General features: G+C 38.5%; 1 protein-coding gene across 2 annotated transcripts; it reads left to right on the top strand.

The window, feature by feature from the left end:
* The first annotated feature begins 7,542 nt into the window (after positions 1–7,542).
* FUNDC1 (FUN14 domain containing 1) lies at positions 7,543–20,332 on the top strand. Of its 2 annotated transcripts, XM_082446694.1 has the most exons (5): positions 7,553–7,748; positions 8,491–8,647; positions 11,998–12,073; positions 16,982–17,110; positions 18,811–20,332. In XM_082446694.1, exons 1-5 carry the CDS (start codon positions 7,721–7,723, stop codon positions 18,886–18,888), a joined length of 468 nt encoding a protein of 155 aa, XP_082302820.1. In that variant the 5' UTR covers positions 7,553–7,720; the 3' UTR covers positions 18,889–20,332. The 2 variants fall into 2 exon arrangements, with proteins under 2 accessions (XP_082302821.1, XP_082302820.1); XM_082446695.1 differs by lacking the exon at positions 16,982–17,110 and having other exon boundaries at positions 7,543–7,748.
* Positions 20,333–23,231: the final 2,899 nt, after the last annotated feature.

Genomic DNA, 23,231 nt, shown 5'->3' with positions numbered 1-23,231 from the left:
AATGATAATAAAGCTAAACAGCCTTATTGCTGATATGGAGAAAGCTTCAGTGGTCTGGATAGAAGATAAAACCAGCCACAACAGTCCCTCAAGCTAAAGCCTAAACCAGAGCAAGGCCCTAACTCTCTTCAATTCTACAAAGCTGACAGGGGGTGAAGAAGGTGCAGAAGAAAAGTTTGAAGCTAGCAGAGGTTGGTTCATGAAGTTTAAGGAATGACACCATCTCCATTACATAAAAGTGCAAGGTGAAAAACCAAGTGCTGATGTAGAAGCTGCAGCAAGTTATCCAGAAAATCTAGCCAAAATAATCAATTAATAAAGGTGGCTACAGGGACTTCCCTGGTGGCACAGTGGTTAAGAATCCACCTGTCAATGCAGGGGACACAGGTTCCATCACTGGTCTGGGAAGATCTCACATGCCGCGGAGCAACTAAGCCCGTGCGCCACAAGTACTGAGCCTGCGCTCTAGAGCCCGCGGGCCACAACTACTGAGCCCGTGTGCCACAACTACTGAAGCCCGCATGCCTGGAGCCTTGCTCCGCAACAAGAGAAGCCACCGCAATGAGAAATCCGTGCACCACAACGAAGAGTAGCCCCCGCTCACCACAACTAGAGAAAGCCTGTGCACAGCAATGAAGACCCAATGCAGCCAAAAATAAAAATATAATAAAATAAATTTTTTAAAAATTAAAAAAAAATCAAGGTGGCTACACTAAACAACAGATTTTCTATGTGTAAGAAACAGCCTTATCTTGGAAGAAGGCGACATCTAGGACCTTTATAGCTTGAGAGGAGAAGTCAAGTATATCCATACAATGGAATATTATTCAGCTATGCAAAGAAATGAAGTTCTGATATATGCTACAATATGGATAAACGTAGAAAACACTTTGCTAAGTGAAATAAACCAGATACAAAAGGTCAAATATTATATGACTCCACTTATGAGGTACCTAGAATAGGCAAATTCATAGAGACAGAAAATAGAATAGAGGTAACCAGGGACTGGGGGGAGGAGGAATGAGAAATTATTGTTTGATGATTACAGAGTTTCTGTTTGGGGTGATGAAAAAGTTTTGGAAACACATAGTGGTGATTTACAATAGCCAGGACATGGAAGCAACCTAAGTGTCCATCGACAGATGAATGGATAAAGAAGTGGTACACATATACAATGGAATATTACTCAGCCATGAAAAGAAACGAAACTGAGTTATTTGTAGTGAGGTGGATGGACCTAGAGTCTGTCATACAGAGTGAAGTAAGTCAGAAAGAGAAAAACAAATACCATATGCTAACACATATATATGGAATCTAAAAATAAAGTGGTTCTGATGAACCTAGGGGCAGGACAGGAATAAAGATGCAGAAGTAGACAATGGACTTGAGGACACGGGGAAGGGTAAGCTGTGACAAAGTGAGAGAGTGGCATGGACATATATACACTACCAAATATAAAATAGATAGCTAGTGGGAAGTAGCCGCATAGCACAGGGAGATCAGCTCGGTGCTTTGTGACCACCTAGCGGGGTGGGATAGGGAGGGTGGGAGGGAGGCACAAGAAGGAGGGGATATGGGGATATATGTATATGTATAGCTGATTCACTTTGTTATACAGCAGAAACTAATACAACATTGTAAAGCAATTATATATACTCCAATAAAGATGTTAAAAAAAAATACATAGTGGTGATAGTTGTACAACCTTGTGAATGTAATTAATGCCATTGAATTATATTCTTAAGATGGCTAAATGGAAATTTTAATTATATATGTATATATTTACTACAATTTAAAAAATTAATAATGTAATATACTAAAAGACACTGAATTGTACACTTTAAATGGGTAAATTATATGATATATGAATTATATCTCAATAAAGCTGTTTTTTTTTTTTTTTTTTTAAACAACAGCTCCTGTTTTTTAATTTTTATTTATTTATTTATTTATGGCTGTGTTGGGTCTTCGTTTCTGTGCGAGGGCTTTCTCTAGTTGTGGCAAGTGGGGGCCACTCTTCATCACGGTGCGCGGGCCTCTCACTATCGCGGCCTCTCTTGTTGCGGAGCACAGGCTCCAGACGCGCAGGCTCAGCAATTGTGGCTCACGGGCCTAGTTGCTCCGCGGCATGTGGGATCCTCCCAGACCAGGGCTCGAACCCGTGTCCTCTGCATTGGCAGGCAGATTCTCTACCACTGCACCACCAGGGAAGCCCAATAAAGCTGTTTTTTAAAAAGAAAGGTAGCACATTTTTCTGCATCTTTCTGTTTTACTTTTAACAATATATCCTAGGGAACTTTCCAAATCAGGACATAGATAAATTCTTTGTTCTTATTTTTTTATTTACTTATTTACTACAGCTGTGGTTGTGCAGATATACTATGGTTTATTAAGCAGTCCAATAAGGCTGGACACATGGGTTGTTTTCAGTCTTTTGCTATTTCAGACAGTGCTACAGTGAATAAGTTTATACACACAAGTGAATGCATCACATGAACATATCAAGTCTGTTGTAATACTTATGAATTTTAATTAATCTGTTAAGTGAGCGTTATAATGTCCAATTATTATAATTGTTGTTGAGAGTATTTTGTGTGTTTTAGGGCCATTTGTACTTCTTTTTTCTGTGAATTGTGTATGTGTCTGTTGCTGTTCTATTGGTGTGGTTGGTCTTTTATAAATTCCCTTTTAAAGGAGCTTTTATATATTAGGGAGGTTAGTCCTTTGCCTTCGATAAGAATTGCAAACATTATTCTGCTTGTAATTTGTCTTTTGATTTTGCTTATTTTTTTATGCTTAAGTTTTAACTTTTATATAGTTAAATTTATCAATTTTTGAGTCATTTATAAAAGGTCATCCCTGCTGTAAAGTTATAAAGGAATTTGCCCAGTTTTCTTCAATTAGTTTTAGTATTTTAATTTCTACATCTAGGTATTTGAGCCATTTGGAGTTCATCCAGGTACATGTTGTAAGGCATGGATTTAGCTGTATGTTTTTCCAGATGTCAGATATCAGCCTTAGTTGTTCCAACAGTAGTTTTAAAAATAAAGTTCGTATTTACCTGACTACTTGAGATTCCACCTTTATTATATACTCAATTCTGGTATATATTGTTTTTGTTTTGGGGGTTTTTTTTTGGCCATGCCACGCGGCTTGCAGGATCTTAGTTCCCTGACCAGGGATCGCACCCGGGCCCTGGCAGTGAAAGTGCCAAGTCCTAACCACTGGACTGCCAGGGAATTCCCTGGTATATATTGTATTTATTTCTGGGCTTTCTATTTCAGTCTCTTAGTGTGTCTGTTTTAATTAGTAACTTTAAAAAAATTACATTTTCATGTGTGGTCAGGCTAGTCCTCTCTCATTGCTCTTCCTTTTAGCGTTTTCCTGGCTATCTTTGCTTATTTTTCTAACCAGTACTCTTTTATCACTACTGTGACCAAGCAGGCCCCTATGGTGCCTTCCCAGGACAGACCCCTCCCCCATATCCTCTGCTTTAGCCCCTGTCTGAAGTACCTAGATAATAGTATCTGTTGCACATTTCTGGAGTTGTTTTACAGATGCAAAACCCCCCACCAAATGGAAGAAATTAACTACTTGTGTATCTGCTGCACATTTCTGGAGATGTTTTACAGATGCAAAAACCCCCACCAAATGGAAGAAATTAACTACTTGATGACCATGAGCATGTAGTCCCCAGACCTACTGGTGCCTAAGGATTGATAATGTTAACCCCTGTTACCTCACCATCAACCAATCAGAGAATTGTGCACAAGCTGATCACTTACCCTGGGACTCCTCCTCCCTCACCTTGCCTTTAAAAATGCTTTGCTGAGACCCATTGGGGAGTTTGGGCTTTTTGAGCATTAGCCGTCTTGGACTACTTGTATGGCACCTTACAATAAATGCTGCACTTTCCTTCACCATGTTACCAAGTCCAAGCTCGCTCTGCTCACTGCATGACAGGCCAATAAATCGGGAGACAAGGTGTTGAGGCAAGGAGTAGTGACTTTATTCCAAAAGCTGGCAGACCAAGATGGCAGACTAGTGTCCTAGAGTGTCTTATCAGTGTCTGGATGCTAGTTTCTTTTATAGAACAGAGAGGGGAGGAGGTGAGGAAGTAAAGTAAAAAGGCCATCAGTCTTGCAAAACATCTCCTGGTTTTGGCCAGCCTCGGGGAGGGGCTATGTTAATTTCTTCTTTTCTGCAGCCATTCACAGGTGGGCAGGGTCAGGGTGCTTCCCTGTGAGCTGAACAAAGGCACTTTAGTTTAACATTCAGGCAGAGGGGAAGGGTTTCTCGAGGCAGGCCATTACATATGCCAATAGCTATAGATAGAACAAAAGCAATGGAAAGCAAAGGTCAAAGTAAAAGAAACAGATCCAACACGGAGTCAGATTTTGTTCTTCCCTGTTACAACCACAACCTGGTGTCAGTTGATTGGCTTTACTGTGTGCAGGTGAGTAGACCCAAGTTTGGTTCAGTAACAATACCTTATAAACCATTTAGTTCTGAAACCAAGCAGGATCCTGTGGGGCCCTCCCTGGTACAAATCCTTTCCATGTCCCCCATTTCTTGTTTGTAGGAAATAGGCTTCATTCAGCCTCCTTGACCTTCCCTGAGTTCCAAAGGGCAGATTCAAACAGTTGGCTAATTAACGAAGGAAGGGGATGTAGAAATAAGGGAGGAGTGGTCAAGAAACAATAGTGCAGACTTGGGGCAGGGTCCTGGTTCCTCCTCAAGGAATATACATAACAATACCTTTGAGTTCTGCAGGAACTAACGCCCCCACCCAGGTGGAGGATGGTAACTTCAGGTAACTTTTGCCTATAAAAACTTCTCCCCTAAGACCACTGGGGAGTTTGGGGTTTTAGAGCACAAGCCACCTGTTCTCCTTGCTTGGCCCTGCGATAAACCTTTCTCTGCTCCAGACTCTGATGTTTTGGTTTGTTTGGCCTCACTGTGTGTTGGGCACATGAACTTGTGTTCAACAACAGCCAGCAGGCTAGAATCAAGTCTGCAACATAATCCATTCCAGTTTATCAAGTCTTAATGCTTTTTTTTAGCAGAAATTGAATAAATCACTTGCAATAAAACTGTAAATACAATTTGGTAAACAATTTTTTCATTTAAGCACTTTCCTGTTGTTACAGTCTTTTTAAACATAACATTCCATAATTACCATAACTATTCATCTACTGTTGGATACTTTCCATTTTCCCTATTGTTTCTCTTCCTTTTCATTATGAAAAACAAAACAAAACAAAACAACAACCCTGCAATGAGTATCTTTATGCATAAGAACTCTTTAAATAGTTTTCGGCACTGATCTTTAGTGGGATTATTGAAGTGGCATCTTTAAAATTGTGGATACACATTACTAAACCTTCTACCTGTTTATACTCCAACAAGCTAGTTCATGCAGCATCAACTTTGCCACACTTTTCTCATCAGCAATTGATTACCTCAGTGCTTTGAAAGGTCACTTATAGCATTTTAAGTGTGCAAATGTGGGGTGAGTGGGCTCCATTGTGTTGGGATTAGTGGCAGCCAATGGCGGAGGTTACATTGCCCAGGGACTGAATTGTTCTCCTGTTTGTTTGTCTGCTTTTTGTTTTCTCAATTCTGACTAAATTGTTTTTAACAAATGAGGTTTCCAAAGACAATGAGGAAAAGTGGAGATCAGGAAGGAATAGTTTCATTACAGTTTCATTATGGAGTAAACAGAAAATGTTTTCTATTTCAAATAAGTTACTCATAAACTTTTGGAACACTACCCATTGAAAAGCTGGAGGCTACATGAATTATGTTTTGGTACAGTTGGTACCAGTGTTAAGATCAGTGTTCACAATGAAAATGTTTATTACTGCTGACTGAAAAAAACAGAAAACAAAAAACAAAAAAAACCCCACTATTCAAAGTGGGAATTAAAAAAAAAGTCACCCACCTTGAACCCATCAGGAGGATCAAAGCACCTTTTAAAGCCTGTGTACACAATTTACACATTAAACCACTCGTCATTGAGCCAACAAAATGACAGCTTTTTCGATACTGGGAAAGAAGAAAACTCACACTAGAAAAGTATATTATACAACCAACTTCCTTGAGGTAATGGCAAGGGCATATCACCGCAAGAAAAAAGGGAAGAGCATTAAGAAGTTCCTTCTCAGCCCTTAAGTCCTTTAGAGAAATGACTGCCTTTTAATTCATTTTTGGACAGGTTTTGGATGCATTTTGGATATAAAGGTCTATTCTTTGGCATCTTAAGAGCACTGTTTTGTTTCTATTTTCTCCCCATTTCTCCATAATCGTTTGATTCTAAATACCATTTCCATGACAGGAAAGTGGCTTCTTTTTGTAGTTGGCAGATATTGCTAGAAGTATATGAAAGTGTCATTTGGATGTCATTGGCCCAGTCAACCCTCTTCCAATTTGTAATTTTGCTCTTTCAGTTTGTATTTTTCATTTCTCTTTTCTCCTTTTTTCTCTTTCAGTGGCCCATCATTTGCTGTTTCTCTTATTCGTTAGCACCTCATTAGGGGTGGGTAGGCAATGGGGAGGAAAGAGTGTAAGAACTCAAACCTGTTAACTCTTGGAAAAAATATTTCAGTTAAGATCTCTGAAGTTATGTCCCTTAAAGTTATTTTGTTTCCGAAACGTGTAATCTTACACAAATTGAAGACTAGCATCTCCAGCCAGTCTTAGAATTGTATTTTGGGGGGGCACAGGGTGAGGAACTTGAATCAACCCTTGCATTTAGAGCACCAGGACTTGAAAAGCCAAGTGCAATTATGTAAGTCAGTATTTTAAATAATACAACCTCTACCAGCATTTCTTGTTTTTTCTTCATCTCCATATTCTCGGAATAGGAATACTGATAGGGCTGTTTTAATTGTACAGCAAATGCGGGTGCAATGCAAGTTCAAAACAAGTTTGGGGGTTGGTTTACGTGAACCTGAGTTAGCTGCTTGGCAATCAACACGGTTTTTCATTCAACAGAATCTCGTGGGGCTTCTGGGTAAAGAACTTGCCCTTGTTCCTGTCTGATTTAAATAATAAAAATGATGCTTAAAAATTACGTGCTCTTGAATAACTCGTGTCAGGTCAGTTCTTAGGCCTCCCTCTTCCTCCTCGGGTTCCTGGCAGGAAACGCGTGGAGAAGGAGAGGATGAAAACGTTCCAGTTCCCAGCTGCAGCGTGTTAGAAAAATTTTCCATCCGTTAGTTGAGCCCTGGACTGCTTGAAAAGTGTGGTTTGAAACAGGGTTTCTCTTATCTCTTTTTAAAAGCCTCTTTCTGGTATAGTGTTACAAATAGCAAGCGGGTTTTCAATTTAACCACCATGTGACGCCCCCTCCCCTCCAGCCCTGAGGCTCTTTAAAACAAAATAACCAAAATTCAGGTTCTGGAAATTCTAGAGGGGGAGGGGTGGGAAACCAGGCTTGCGGAGGGCAACGGACTACAATTCCCATAAACCCTCGCGGGCTGGTATCCAGCCTGTCTCTCCCCTCTCCCCTTCCCCGCGCCCCTGTGCCCTGCGCTTGCGCGGAAGGCCCTCCGCTTAGAGGAGGGGGCGGGGACAGGACTACGCGCCTGGAGGAAAAGGAGGAGGAGGAGGAAAAAAAGAGACCATAGACTTCCACCTGGGCCTAGAGCGGTTCTTAAAGTAGCGGGGAGAGGCGGGCGGGTTGGGACCACCTTCAATACTGGCCGCCGGCGGTATCATGGCGACCCGGAACGCCCCTCCCCAAGGTGAGCGGCCGGGGCCCGAAGTAGTATCTTAGAGACGGCTCACAGCTCTCGACCTTGGCTCGGGGGTGCGTCTTCCTTCCTCTGTCCCAGGGTTCCTGGGGGCTCTGTTTGCTTGAGGCAACCCTTTGAGCACCCACTTCGGACTAGACTCGCTCTCCCCTCTCGGACCCTCGCCCTCAACACAGCCCCACCTCCTGCCTTACCTTCACCTCCGGCCGTTCCTGTCCGTCTTCTAACGTTTTTTGGTTGTTTTTTTTTTTAAGTCTTGGTTTTGAAATTATTTCTTCTTGTCGGGCCTCTAACCGGTTCCGTCAGTGGAGGACCCCCCACTTCTTTCTCCCACTGATGAAAACGGACCCTGCACTGACCCTGAACCTGAGATTTGGGGGTGACCTTTCATGCTGTGAAACTCTGAACTGACCCGCTGAGATTGGGGGGAGACCCTGCTGTGAAACTCTGACCTATCCCTACTGAGATTTGGGGTGCGGGGGTGACCCCTCTGCTGCGTAACTGACGTTGCCCCGGCACCCAGGCCTGTCTCTGGGCCTTTGGAAAGGAGATGCATGGCCCTTTACTCTCAAGGCCCTCGTCTCAGGGATTGGGTTTACGAAACTTTGTTTCCATCTGGGCGTTTTTAGCTGTATGCCAAATGTAACAATGAGTCGTAACAGATGAAAATGTACAGGGCATTTTTAACTTTCGGTTGACTGTAAATTTGTTGCTTTCATTTTTTGCTTTGAAGAATATGAAAGCGATGATGACTCTTACGAAGTGTTGGATTTAACTGAGTATGCAAGAAGACACCACTGGTGGAATCGAGTGTTTGGCCACAGTTCCGGACCTATGGTAGAAAAATACTCAGTAGCCACCCAGATTGTAATGGGTGGAGTGAGTGGCTGGTGAGAAAAACATCTTTTTTTTTTTGTTAAATTTCATTGGGAGCCTGACTGCTGCCCTTCTGAATCTGGGCCAATTACGTGCTCAGTCGGTGGCTTTACACTGTTAATCCCAGAAGAGCTGGACCTTGAGGCTTTTCTCTGTGGTATGATTAGTGTAATCAACACTCAGAGACTGTTGGGTTTCGGTGATATCCTCCTCCACCCTCCACTCTTCCCTCCTCACCCTTCCTTTGATTCTTTGTATATTTTCGCCCATCTCAGATTTCACAGATACAGTGAATCTGATTCAGTGACAGTGGGTAAGGAGGGAAAAATATAGAAGAGTTAATTATATGTAAATAATTTTTACTTGTTCAGTGCTAACAACCGGAAAACCCTGGGAGAATTCCCACAGTAAAAAACTGGTCTCCAGGATTATCAGCCCTGTGGAGAGCAGTGTAAAATTCTCAGTAAAAAGTACTGATTATGATACAGATGATTCTAATTTGGATTATGACAATACTTTGAAGAAGAGTTGTAGATTGGGTCTTGGTTGGAATTAAAGGACTGATTGCTTACTCAGTAATAATACTGTGGAGTACATTAAGGGGGAGAGGTTAATAAGCATTAACCTAACCAGTTAACATTTCAGATCACATGATTATATAATTGCTACTGCAGATGTAATTCTGTTATTCTTAGACTAAAAGATTAGCCAAATAACAAGGGTCAGAAACAAGTTTGACTCTTTATTTTGAAAATGTTCATGACCCTAGAGAATTTCTGAAGTTAGTGTACGTGCTTAACTTGTGAGTAATCATTTATTTCTTAGATTCTAAGTTAAATTCATCCTACATTGATTTAAATATTTACATATGTAAACTCAGTGAGTATAAAATGATTTTTTTGACTTGTGTTTTACTTGCACCTGGGAACAATGGTGCACTCTTTTATGCCTTTTTTTAAATAAATGCCATTTTATGGTAGAAACACTCACTGTGAAGATACTGTGACAAAGAGGTGCAGTATTTATTCATGATGTGTACTTATTAGTGCTGCTTATGAAAAAAGCCTGCAGTTAGATGCCTGGTCAGAGCCCTGGTTTTTCAGATGATTTTTCACAGGCCGGTGGTACCTTGATGCCCACAATTCAGGGCCTGGCCTTCTGCTTAAATAAGCTCACAATTTGGTGCCATGGGTGATGGGTTAATGTGAGTCAAGGCCTAAAGCCCCACCTTAAAAGAGACTAAAAAATAATTGAGCAATAGAATTAAATTGTTGTGTGTTTTCTCCTTGTAGGCTAAGCTTGGTGAGAAGCCCAATAATTGGCAGAAGTTTGCTTGGAAAGCCTAGAGACAGAAGAGGGGAAGTTAGTAGACTCATTTTAGTGGCTCATGCCATCAAGCAAAGGATAGACATGCTTGTGGAGCACATTCTCCAGGATACTGTTAAGACCTGGCTGCCGCTTGCCTCCTCTGCCCCCTTTTCTGAGTCTTTGTTGCTGTCTCCCCTACTGAGGGACACATATGTTTGAACTGTAGCCAGGTGTCAGTCCAGGAGCTGTGTAATAGGGCTCTAATATTATACAGGTGATTTGTTGCAATGACTTCAGATTCAGTGTAATAAATTTTTGCAATTTTCTTAGGGTATGAAACTGATGTACTGTTGTGGCATACATTAAGGAGGAATGGTTAATAGATGTTAACTTAACCAGTTAATAATTCAGACCAATTCAGGACATGAATGGGAAGCTGAGGAGATTATGTTTAGCTGTAGGTAACTATAGGTTCTTGATCATAATAAGAAATTAAAACTGATGGCAGGATGGGTGGCTGCTAGGCGAGATGGGAGGTGTGAAGATTAGCTAGAGTGTCCTTAGTGTGGTCTGGAAGCAAGGTAGTGATACCCTTGAGGATGGAAAGAAGACAATCAAATGATGTTTTGGCGATACTCGAGTATATAGAATTGGCCGTCAGTTGGACCCCAAAGGCAATGAAGAAGGCAGCCTGAGATGAGCATGAGGTAACAAGCCTAGAGAATGGTGCAGTCACTTACAAATTGGGACCTTAGCAACAGCTGGTTTGGTTGGAAAGATGATGTTTGCTTTGGGACATTTTGAATATTTTGTTCTGGGTGGCAAGAGAAGCTCATCATTTAATTGGAAATGTATATTTTCCATTTATGAAGGTGTATTAGTTTCCTAAGGCTGTTGTAACAAAGTACCACAACTAGGTAGCTTAAAATGAGAGAAACTTATTCTCTCACAGGTCTGGAGGCTAGAAATTTGAAAGGTGTCAACAGGGTCGGTTCCTTCCTGGAGGCTCAGGGAGAATTTGTTCCATGCTTCTCTCCTATCTTCTGGTGGTTGCCAGCAATCCCTGGCATTCCTTGACCTGTAGACATATCACTCCAGTTCTGCCTCTGTCATCACATGGCTGTCTTCCCTCTGTGTGTCTCTATGACATATTGGATTTGGGGCCCACCCGACTCCAGTATAGCCTCATCTGAACTAACTACATCTACAATGACCTTATTCCAAATAAGGTCACATTCTGAGGTTCTAGGAAGGACATGGATTTCGGGGGTGACACTGTTCAACCCAGTACAGAAGGCTGGAGTTGGAAATCTGAGATTCTTTTGCACACTGGGTCTGGAATACTTAAGGGAATAATGAGCTCACTGAAGGAGAGAATCAAAAAAGAAGTATGGGTTGACATCCTTACAGGATAGATGAGACAAAACAGATTTAATATAGAGATAGAAATAGATAAGGAAGCCATGAGAAATGTGGGCTGAAGTATAGTCGTGAAGGTGGAACTCCAGCTGGACCTTAAAGGGTAGGAAAGTTTTAGATAGGTAGAGCTAGGTAGAAACCCCTAGAAACAGGGAGGTTAATAGCTTGAGCAACAGTGGTGACATATTTGGAAACTGATTGGGTTGGAGCAGAAGGTTTGGGCAGAGTGAGAGTCGGCCAGGTGTGTGGAACATCTTGAGTGTATTAAAAAAAACAAAACAAAACTAAGCACTTTTATTATGAGGAATTTCAACTTAATACAAGTGTAGAAGGAAGAGTATAATGAACCCCTGAGTACTCAACATTCAGTTTCAGTAGCCAGTCTTTTTCCTGTAAATTCCCCTCTTCTTCTCTCCATCCCTTATTTTGAAGCACATCTCAGGCAATTTAGATTATGCACTTTTGACCAGTCTATATAACTGACGGGACACATTGTGGGTTTCTGAGCGGGTAAGGGACATGATCAAAAGAACTGGGAAGACATTAAGATTTTATTAGGAAAGCAATGAAAAGTAGAAGGGAGAGAGTTTAGTACATCATTGATTGTTCTCATCCTTTGTCATTTCTTCCATTAAAGGTGTGCAGGATTTTTGTTCCAGAAAGTTGGAAAACTTGCAGCAACTGCAGTAGGTGGTGGCTTTCTTCTCCTTCAGGTATGTCAGAGCTTTCGGTCCTTGCCTCTGCTTACATATGTAGCCCTTAGGAACTGAGAAAGTCGAGTTTAGCCATTTCACTCCTGTCTATTTTAATAGAAGATGGAATTTCTCTTTTAGGCATCAGTTTATGGAAAAACTAAAATGAGTTTTGAAAGCTGGCATGTGTCATGAAAAGCATCTATTTAAATACTTCTGAGGTTTTTTAAGCATAGTTTGATCCCAGCTATTAAAAACACAACTGTTAAAATTTGAGGTATCTCATTTTTTGTTATTATTTACCTAAATTTTCCTTGAAGCATCTCCCTAGAAAAATAAACATTTCATCAATAGCATAACCTGTTCATGCTGGCCATTTAAAACATATATTTAAAATTCACACATACTCTCAAGAGCCTGCTGTATAAAAAAATAAATAAAATTAAATTTAAAAAAATTCACACACTCATACACAATATATAAAATTCAAGAAGTCTCTTTCCTGTTTCCTAGCCAGTTTTCCTTCCCAGGGGGAAATTCTGTTAGCAATTTCTAACATGTTTTTTAAAACTAGGGAACCATAGTAATATAGAAAGTGGAAAATTGGGTTTAAAAAAAATCATTCATAATCCTATTTCTGAGACAAGTGGATTTGAAATTTTAGTCTTGTTCATGTTCCTCTAAGTATAAGGTTCAAAAATGCTTTGCTGTTAGAGGATGTTTATCAGGATATTATCTGGCATTCATGTCTGTTTGGCATATATTTTCCCAAAAATACCATTCCCTGAAGATCAAATATAGTAAATCCTAAAATTGAAAATTTCTGGGAATGAATGTTAGCAACAATTTTAAAGATACAGAAATCTGTCAGATTTTAAAAATGATTGATGGTCATAGCAACCAAAATCTGACTTCAGCACCTAAGCCATTGATCATGTAATAACCAGTGTCATTGCCTGAAGTACAAAGGGACTGGATTCATATGTGTTAAGCACAGATTTTAAGTTGTTTACTAAGCAGTTCAAAAAATATATATATATATATATATATATTTTTTTTTCTCTTGGTGGTATTATTAGGGGTAATTGCTTATTACTTGTGGTAAGAGGTAAAAAGGAATATGGTTCATATCTAAATTTAGTCCTTTGGATGAATATGCCAGTATTTGTACAAAGGAGAATTTTATTTAAGCTGATTTTTGACTTCGGTTTATACAGAACCAAGAATTAAGATATTTATATAGTTATCAAGAATCAAGATATTGAATTCTATAGCTATTTTGAAAACTCAGTTGTCATTTCTGTTTAGTGGAAAAGGGTACTGGACCAAAGCAGAGTTCCCTAAAATGTTCACAGATAGAATTATACATTTCAATGTAAAGGGTACTGGACCAAAGCAGAGTTCCCTAAAATGTTCACAGATAGAGAGAATTATACATTTCAGTGTACGCTGCATGTCAGTTTTTCAGAAGTCCGTTTCAGTCCACTTGATATGTACCCTTCAAACCCACGTTTTGCTGTTGCCACCTTCTACTTCGTGTCTAGCCCACATATTGTTTGAAGTCACTGATTAGAAGAGCATGAGACCTGTCAGCATCAAACCAATTTTTCCCACAAATATGACTTACCTTGAAAACTCAATAGAAGGAAACAAAGAAGAAAAAAGAAACAAATGGCTTTTAGGCTAATTACCTATTATTTAGTCTCGCTTCCATATTTTTATTACCTTTACTTATATTTAAAGATAAATATTAGTTTGCTGACAACTTAAAGCTTTTCTAGTAACTCAGGTGTTTTCCAGTAGATATTTACCACACTGCCATCTTAGAACAGACAGTGGTATATAAATCTTTTGAATTTATTTTTTAGTTTTTTTGAGTTGTACATGCCCATAATTCAGAGGGTCAAGTACATGTATAATGCTCATTACAGATTAAGGTAGTTCTTATTCATTTATTTTTGGTTGCATTGGGGCTTCATTGCTGCACGCAGACAGGGCTTAGTTGCTCCGCAGCATGTGGGATCTTCGCGGACCAGGGCTCAAACCCGTGTCCCCTGCATTGGCAGACGGATTCTTAACCACTGCGCCACCAGGGAAGTCCCTTAAGGTAGTTCTTTGCCTCCCTCGCTACCTCCCCATTTTTCCCTCCTCTGAGGTAACCAGTTTGAACTATTAGCTGATTCTTAAGGTATTTATTTCCTTTTTCCTAAACAAGTGAATTGGACATTTCTTTATCTTTCAGTTTGAGGTATTGACTGTTGGCTTCCCGTTACGGAATATGGGAATTTAGCTATGATGTATTGAACTTCTGTGTGCCCCACCCCCCCAACCCCCACATCATCTGAGTATTGTTATTTCATAATTGTGTTAGATCATTACCTGGAGTTCACTGAGCTCTGGAATCTGTAAATTAATGTCTTTAACCATGTTCAGGAAGGTTTTGGCCATTATTTCTTTAAATATTTTCTCCTATTCTTTCTTCTCCTTCTGAACATTACTCTGATTGATGCATGTTGGGCTCTTTGATAATGTTCTGAGGTTTTGTTCATCTAGTTTTTCAGTCTTTTTTTTCAGATTGTGTAATTTCTAGTGCTCTAGCTTCAGGTTCACTGACTCTCTGTCATCTACCTTCTGCCGTTAAGGCTATCCAGTGAGTTTATTTCAGATACTGTATTTTCCAATTCTAGAATTTTCATTTGGTTCTTTTTATATTTTCTGTATCTCTGATGAGATTTCTTATCTTTTCATTGATTACAACTGTAGTTTCCTTTACCTCATTGAGCATAGTTACAGTACTGCTTTAAAGTCCTGTAAATTTCAATATCTGGGTCATCTCAGAGTTGGCATCTGTTGTTTTTCTTTTGTGACTAGGCCACATTTTCTTGCTTATCATATCAAATAACTTTGTATTTTATCCCTGGGCATTGGGAATGTTACGTCGTGGAGAATCTGGATTCTGTTTTATTCCTCCGAAGTTTGTTAATGTTTTGATTTTAGTAGGCAGTTAACTTGGTTAGACTCAAATTGCAGACTCCATTTCACCTGTGGTGGATAGTGCCTCAAATCTCAGTTTATTTTTTTTTAAGCCTTGGCCAGAGTGCTTCGTTATGCCCCATGAATGTGTGGTTCAGAACTTGGGTAGAGTTTACACATAGAATTTGGGGCTCCCTTTCTCTAGCTGTGTCCTTTCTGGCAGCTGTTATTGTCCTGGGCTCTGCCCTCTGGTTCTTCAGGCCAGAAAGGTGGCATGTTTTCTATTGAACTTTTAGCCACCCTGCAACTGCATCATGTCCTCAGGATGAAGCCAAAAAAATGGGCAACTTACCTTACATTGGTCTCTTCCTACAAGTTTCAACTCCTCTTCAAAATCTGCTTCCTTTTGTTAATTCTGGAGCCCTTGTGTTTTAACCAGGGTTTATAGTCGCTGTCTATGGGAGGGACCTTAAAGTTCATCATCCCCTCCATGTATGTGACCCAAATTGCCATGTCAGGTATTGCCAGGAAAAGCTTTCACTTGCCATTTGGTTTCATTACCACTTTGTTTTGCTGAAGCTAGAGTTAGAAGTGATAGAAGGTGAGTAAATATAGGGATAAATGCAGATAAATAGATTCTTCTATGGAGTCATTCACAGTGAAAATGGAACCTAAGATTCCCAGCCTATTTATATAAAATCAGATATTTTTATTTTTTCAAGTATTTTATGTGTGGTTTATACTTAAAGTGATGTATTAAAAGATTACAAAGAAAGCATAAGCTTGGTAGAAGTGATTTATAATGGTATACAAGGCTCAATTGTTTACTACTCATGTGATTCTTTATATGTTGATTGTATTATTCGGAGGGACTACCTTTACTGACTTAACACACACACTGTTGTTCCTGCTCAGATTTTGCAGTGTCTCAGTAGCACCATATGAGAGTTTTTCTTAGGGTTAGTAGGCATTTAGCTGTAGTTTTATTAAAAGGATTTATGGCATGAAGGTTGTGTAGAGCATATTTTCTTTTATATTTCACTTTCAAAAGCAATTACCAGAAAGTATTCTTAATTTGACTAAAGAGTCAGAGTTAGTGAAGAGCCTTTATCAAGCTACTTTAGTGACCTAGTAACTGATTGGCTACTGATCTCTTATAACTAAACATCTCTTTAATTAAAGGTACTTTTTTATTAGCTATATAATCTCAGTAGTCTCTGTGCCTTTTTAGCTAATTCTCAAATTCTAAAAATTATGATAGAATTATAGAATAGTTATAATACAATTTTTGGAATCTTTTCCCATTAAGTACTATACTTCTCTTAACATAGTGTTCATCACATCTAAGTAATTATTTATGCTTAAGTCTGTTTTCCCTAATGGACCATAAGCTCTCTGAGGGTGGGGACCTACGTCTCCCTTGTTCTTGGCCATAGCTTGGAGACCTAGAACAGTGCTTGGCACAGAATAGGCACTCACTGTCTGTTAATGAATAAATTAGTGGATAAATTGTGATTTCTTACCCATAAGCTTCATACATTTCTTGAAATCTAAATGTTCATATACTGTATTAGCAACCTAGTTGGTTTAGAATTAACCATTTTTTTTTTTTTTTTTTAGAAACAACAATGTGATTTTATTTATTTATTTATTTACTTTTTGGCTGTGTTGGGTCTTCGTTTCTGTGCGAGGGCTTTCTCTAGTTGCGGCAAGCAGGGGCCACTCTTCATCGCGGTGCGTGGGCCTCTCACTATCGTGGCCTCTTTTGTTACGGAACACAGGCTCCAGATGCACAGGCTCAGTAGTTGTGGCTCATGGGCCTAGTTGCTCCGCGGCATGTGGGATCTTCCCAGACCAGGGCTCGAACCCGTGTCCCCTGAATTAGCAGGCAGATTCTCAACCACTGCGCCACCAGGGAAGCCCCTAGAATTAACCATTTTTATCAAATTTTTGCAGATTGCCAGTCACAGTGGCTATGTGCAGATCGACTGGAAGAGAGTTGAAAAAGATGTAAACAAAGCAAAAAGACAGATTAAGAAACGAGCCAATAAGGCAGCACCTGAAATCAACAATATAATAGAAGAAGTAAGACAATGTACATTTTTGGCTCTTTTTTTTTTTAATGAATCTCAGTAGAAAATGTGACTAGGGATTATCTTCTTTAAAAAAAAAAAATTGGTGTTTCTGGTCATGTCTAGAGTGTTAAGTAAAATTTGGGATCAAGCCACCATTTAAATCACTCATTATTCTTTTTAGTTGTTAACTAAAACTACGTATTTTTTTTTTTGAGGTGGAATAGTTTGAAAATGTATATATTATTTTATTAATATATATTAGTTTTATCGTGTTTTTATGTGAATTTTGCCTATTTTCTTCTTATATTCTGTTTAGAATTGAATTGAATGCTCCTTTGCCTTTATTTTAATTCTGTCCTTTTACTTCCCCCAACTTTTATTTTGAAAAATTTCGGATCGGTTGAAAACTTGAAAGACAAAAACAGTGAATACCCAGATACCCTTCACCTATTCATCAAATTGTTCACGTTTCACAACATTTGCTGGTTGTGTGTGTGTGTGTGTGTGAGATTTACCCTTTTTTTTGTTTTTTCCCAAACTGTTTGACATCATGTCTTTTTATTCTTAAATACTTCAGCTCATATGTCCCAAGAGTACAGATATTCTCCTGTACTATTACCATTACCCTTATTAATCCCCCCAAACTTAACATGATACAATAATATTTCCTAATATACAGTTCATATTACAATTTTTCCACAAAATATCTTTTACATCTTTTCCCCCCGATTAAGAATTACATACTGCATTTGGTTGTCGTGTCTCTGAAGTCTCCTTTAATCTTAGATGGTCCCCTCATCTGTTTTTTTGTTTTTGTTTTTCTGTCTTTCATGACACATTTTTGAAACATCTAGGCAGAGTATCGTACAGTCTGGCTTTGTCTGATTGCTTCTTCATGATTTTATTTGGGTTAAACATTTTATCAAGGTGTTATTTTTTTGATCCTGTGCATTTTTTCCTACTGGCTAAGTGAACTGACTGTTAATAAGTATCATTGTGCATGCTGTGGGAATTTATTAAATCATCTATGTTAATAACTTGCTGAATGGACCATTTATGCCAGCCCTATAGGGAGATTTCTTTTTACCTGTGAGAATTTTGCTGTCCATATGCCTGTTATCTCAGAAGCAGGAAGTTTAGTGGGCCTGGCTGGGGGCTCTAGGCTCCTTCAGTTTGTAACGGACAGCCCTGGCATCTTGCCTGGTTGTTGGCACCTGCAATAGTAGGTATACAAGAATTTTCGCTGAATATTTACTGAATTGAGGAAAACATCTGAAAATGATACTTAGCTCTGGATTTAATAATTAAGAGTATTTTTAAGAATTTATATCTTTTCTTTTTCTTATTGTGGTAAAATATACATAACATAAAATTTACCATTTTAACTATTTTTTAAGTGCATAATTCACTGGCATTAAGTACATTCACACTTTCGTGTAACCATTACCACTATCCATTTCCAGAACTTTTTCATCATCCCAAGTAGAAACTCTAACCATTAAGCAGTAACTCCCACAATCAACCCCTCTCCCCAGCCCTTGGTAACCTCTGTTCTACTTTCTGTCTTGATGAATTTGACTATTCATATAAGTGGAAATTATAACAACATTGTCCTTTTTTTGTCTGTCTTATTTCACTTAGTGTAATGTTTTCAAGATTCATCCATGTTGTAGCACAATTCAGAGTATTTTTCTTTAAACTTTGTTTCAGGCAACAGAATTTGTCAAACAGAACATTGTGATATCCAGTGGATTTGTGGGAGGCTTTTTGCTAGGCCTTGCATCTTAAGGATATGAAGGTTCTATCACAGTGGAGTCACCTCTGAGAAGAGAGATGGTGGTGACAAGATGGTCTCAGCATTACCCATTGACAGATTCTCCAGGATGACAAGAAACAGCTAGCTGGACAGTACCAAACTCACTGCTTAGCATTTTGCCATCTGAAGTTTGGGAGATTAGTATCTGCTATAAAACAATCTATATGGGCTGTGTATAATAGTATTCCTGAGCAAAACATGGCTTTCATTATTTTCTAAAAACTTGCATTTGTTTAAAATTTGCCTATAAAACACCACCGTTGGATGTAGATATGGAGAGAGAAAAAAATCTGTTGGCTGTATTCCCCAGTGAAGTACCATCCTCATTTTATTTAAATAAGATGTTCTCCATTGTGCTTTTTAGTATAGTGCCAATAATTTAAAACTTTGTATTATAGCTTCAACAGTAGGGCTGACTTATTTTTAAAGATATGTTTGCAATAAACTGAAGAACTGTAATGCCCTTTTATGGAAGGATTTACAAATAATAGAATTATCAAAGATATTAAACAAATTTAATACCATTTTTTATGTTGTTTTTTCCTGCAGTTCTTACTTTGCTTACTATGTAATAACTGTAGTAAATGCTCTTCTAGGGAAATGCTCTTCTAGGGAAATACATGTCTAAAGCTCTTTTTCTTTTTTTTGATGTCTGTAGTTGTAAAAATATCTTCTTGTATATAAGCTTCTAATTTTTTTATTCATTTGTTTATCTTGGCAGCCTGGGTAGAATTAATTATTTTGAGGGTACATATAGTTGGGTCACTGATTCGTTTTATTAACTTTGAGTGAACCTTGTTTTTCATTTTAAAAAATCCTAATTATTATTTTGACCCTTTCTTTACAAAGAGGTAAAAATCACCTTAAAATACTTAGTAGTATAGTATGAATTTATTGTCTGAAGAACAGTGATTTTCTATATAATCATGAAATTGTAGTTTAAAGAGAATCATCTCTTTGATCTAGTCTGAGATGTAAATGCTGAGGCTTTCAGCTTTTTAGGTAGCATTTTATGTTGGTCCCAACACTAGGCCGGTTGACTTGTTTCTCAGGGCCGATATCACACTCCCTCAGAGGGTCCTTGGCCTAGACAAGCTTTTTGTATTGTTTGTTTTGTCCAGAGTTCTACGTTGGAATTGGGAAAAAACAGCAGAACAGCGTGTGTTGGAATCTTCAGATTGGAAAGACTTTGCAGATACTCAGACTATCTCCTTTTGATAGGAAGTCCCTATAGTATTTTTTGTGTATTGTAAACATAAGCTATTTCATACTTTCAAGATTGTTACAGTCTGTGTGCTTTCATTTTTGTAAGACTCCTTAAAATTGAATGTGGGATTGATCTTCATTTTCTTCCTTTACTCACAGCACCTCAGATAAAATGCTAAATAAAACTCAGACTTTCTTAATATGAAGTGATTTTGCTTATAAATACTTAATTTTTCTTCTTTGAGCTTTTCTCTGTTTCTGCCTTGCCTAGCTTTTCATGACTGTGGAATTAAAAGGGAAAAATATTCAACGTTAGGCAGAACCTGGGCCGTGCTTCTGTGTGCCATATCTGCGTGATACCTTTCATCTGATGCAGTGTGGCAGGCTACTGTGGGAAGCTCTAGGAGCTGGCTCAGTTTGTTCATTTTGGAAATATTTATAGTGTCTGTTCTGTGTATGATACACTGGGAAAGTGGGGGGCACAAAAATGTCTGCCCCCAAATAAAGACTAAATATTCCTATACGAAAAGTTACATACTAATATAGGAGAACCTGGCGTATGATTTAGTGGCAAATGAGTTGTAGAGGTAACTACTTTCAGAGTCCAAACATGAATGAAAAGTGAAAAAGAGCACTTCATTTTTTACCTATACATTTCCAAGTATTTGTTGATTTGTTTGAAAATATTTGTATACCAGTGTGAAATATTATCAGCTCTCTCCATACGCTCTCCTCTCTGTTAGTGCCCCTTGTTCTGCCTCGTGTCCGTGCCGTATCCCCACGAGGTTGTACGCTACTTGAGGCAGTCGTGTGCGGTGTTAATTAATCTATAACTTGTGACACACCCTGTGTAATGCTTCGCTCACCATAGGTATTCAGCTGATGTTGTGAATGAGTACGTGAAAAGCATATTACTGTGCTAGAGTTGGTGTCAACCTATAGGAAATCTTCTCAGTATGGCAGCCCCGTGAATCAGAAGCTCCATCAGAAATGACTTGGTGGGGCTTGGCCTGAATGAAGAGCCTATAGCCTGCCTTTGTCTAAAATGGGGATTTTTATGTTGGAGGGCATAAAGGTTGTTTGCAAGATTTATTAAAACTTGAGTATGTGGAATATAGATATTTTGTGGCTTAGAAGATTTGTAGGGACATTTTGACTGATTTTTATTTTTTATTCTTAGAGCCCTCCCCAATCTCCCTCACAAAAAAAGATGATTTTTAACATTTTCTTATTTCAAATGCAATATGAATGAAATATGTTTATTATAGAAAATACATCAGCATAAAGAATATATAGAATGTCGATAATGTGATGTACCTAGAGATAATGATTGTCCATATTTTGATACATAGCCTTTGGAATTTTTTCTGCATATATATGAATACATATTATGTGTATTTTGTATAAAAATTGTCATAGTTTATGTACTCTTTTATAAATAGCTATATTCACTTATAAATATCTTTTTATAATAGGTACATTTATGATGACAGAAAGATACAAGTGCCCACCCTCATCCCCTTTTATGAGACAACCATTATGAAAAATTCTTTATACATATATTTTAATATATTTATACTTATATTATTTTTATTGTCCAAGTTTGGATAGTATTGATATACACTGTTCACTCTGAAAGGTAAGGAATTTTGTGCACATCCACTGTTTCCCCTTTTTTTTTTTGATTGCTCATATATTTTTAGTTTTTCTAGTAGATACCTTTATTACTTTAAATATTATGCTTTTTCTGTCCTTAGTTACCAGCTTTAGATAATATCTGCTAACTCCCTGTTATTAAAGATGAGGAAAATAAGTGTACTTCTTCCCTGTTACCCTCTGGCCTCCTGATTTTTGTTAAATTATTATTACTTTTTATGGTATATTCAAATGATAGAATTCTATACAATTATTAAGAGGAATGTAGAGCTATATAAATTGATCTAGAAAGATCCACATATTAGTGATAAAATCAGGTTACAAAAAGTATGACCCCACTTTTTAAAAAAAAAGTGACCCCACTTTTATACAGGTGAGCATGAGTGTGCCCACAGATGCTCACAGAGGCTGTCTCTGTGAGGTTGGTATATAGGATTTTCAACATTTTTGTGTCATCTGAAGTCTTTACAATAAGTACATGTTACTTTATGGGAAGCAAACACTGTTTTTTTAGAACCAGGAATAGGAATTAAAATTAATAGGTTATTGCTATTTTAGGGGGGTTTTCTGCTTTATTCAGTGAATTTATTTTTTAAGTGGTTTTTGTCAAAATAATACATATAGTCCAAGAAGTCAAATGGTATTTGACTATAAATAAGGCTTCTAAGAAAAGGAGCACTTCTCTGTCCTACCATTCCTCAGTTTAGTGGCTTTTTCCCCACAGAAGTTTCAACTATGTTAGTTGTTTCTCTTGGTATTTACTGCAACCATATTTCTTGGACTTCCTATTATGATAAATAACTTGGCTTGTACTTCCTATTATGATAGGTATGGATTTAGCTCTATAACGCCTTCCTTTTCATATCTTTGTAGTAACAGTTTATTAAATTCCATGAAGTTTTATGTGTTACTGTGACAAATATCGTTTACTGTTGAATAAGGACACAACTTCCTGTAGGTCCATCTATGTGGGTTCAGCTGGAATCTAGCCTTAGCCTGATCCTGCAAGTAGCTCTGGAGCATGAAGGGCACTGGGGCTGGCAGAATAATCCCACCCCCCGCCCCCCGACTGCCGCAAAGATATTCATGTCCTAATCCCCCAAACCTGTGAATACCTTAGGTTACATGGCAAAAGAGAATGAAGGTTGCAGATGGAGTTAAAGTTGCTCGTCAACTGATCTCAGAGAGGTTATTCTGGAGTATCTTGGTGGGCCCAATGTGATCACAAGAGTCCTTAAAAGAGGAGGAAGGCAGAAGAGAGACAGAGATGTCAATATGGAAGAAGAATGATTAGGCCGACGCTGTTGTGGCTTTGAAGACTGAGGAAGGGGGCCATGAGCCAAGGAAAGCTGGTGGCCTCTTGAAAGTTGGAAAAGGCGAGAAAACAGACTACCCTATTGCTTCCAGAAAGGAGCACAGCCCTGTCGACACCTTGATTTTAGCTCAATGAGAC

Source organism: Balaenoptera physalus (genome assembly GCF_965194825.1).
Source record: "Balaenoptera physalus genome assembly, chromosome: X".
In the NCBI taxonomy this organism is placed as follows: domain Eukaryota; kingdom Metazoa; phylum Chordata; class Mammalia; order Artiodactyla; family Balaenopteridae; genus Balaenoptera; species Balaenoptera physalus.
The sequence above is the reverse complement of the archived record's forward strand: the minus strand, read 5'-3'. Positions and strand labels throughout refer to the sequence as shown.

Bases quoted from the DNA above. Each gene is read 5' to 3' on its own strand.
- FUNDC1 (XM_082446694.1), top strand. From the start codon at position 7,721: ATGGCGACCCGGAACGCCCCTCCCCAAG. The intron at 12,074-16,981 runs GTATGTCAGAGC...AAATTTTTGCAG, and splicing joins GTGGCTTTCTTCTCCTTCAG to ATTGCCAGTCACAGTGGCTA. The intron at 17,111-18,810 runs GTAAGACAATGT...ACTTTGTTTCAG, and splicing joins TCAACAATATAATAGAAGAA to GCAACAGAATTTGTCAAACA.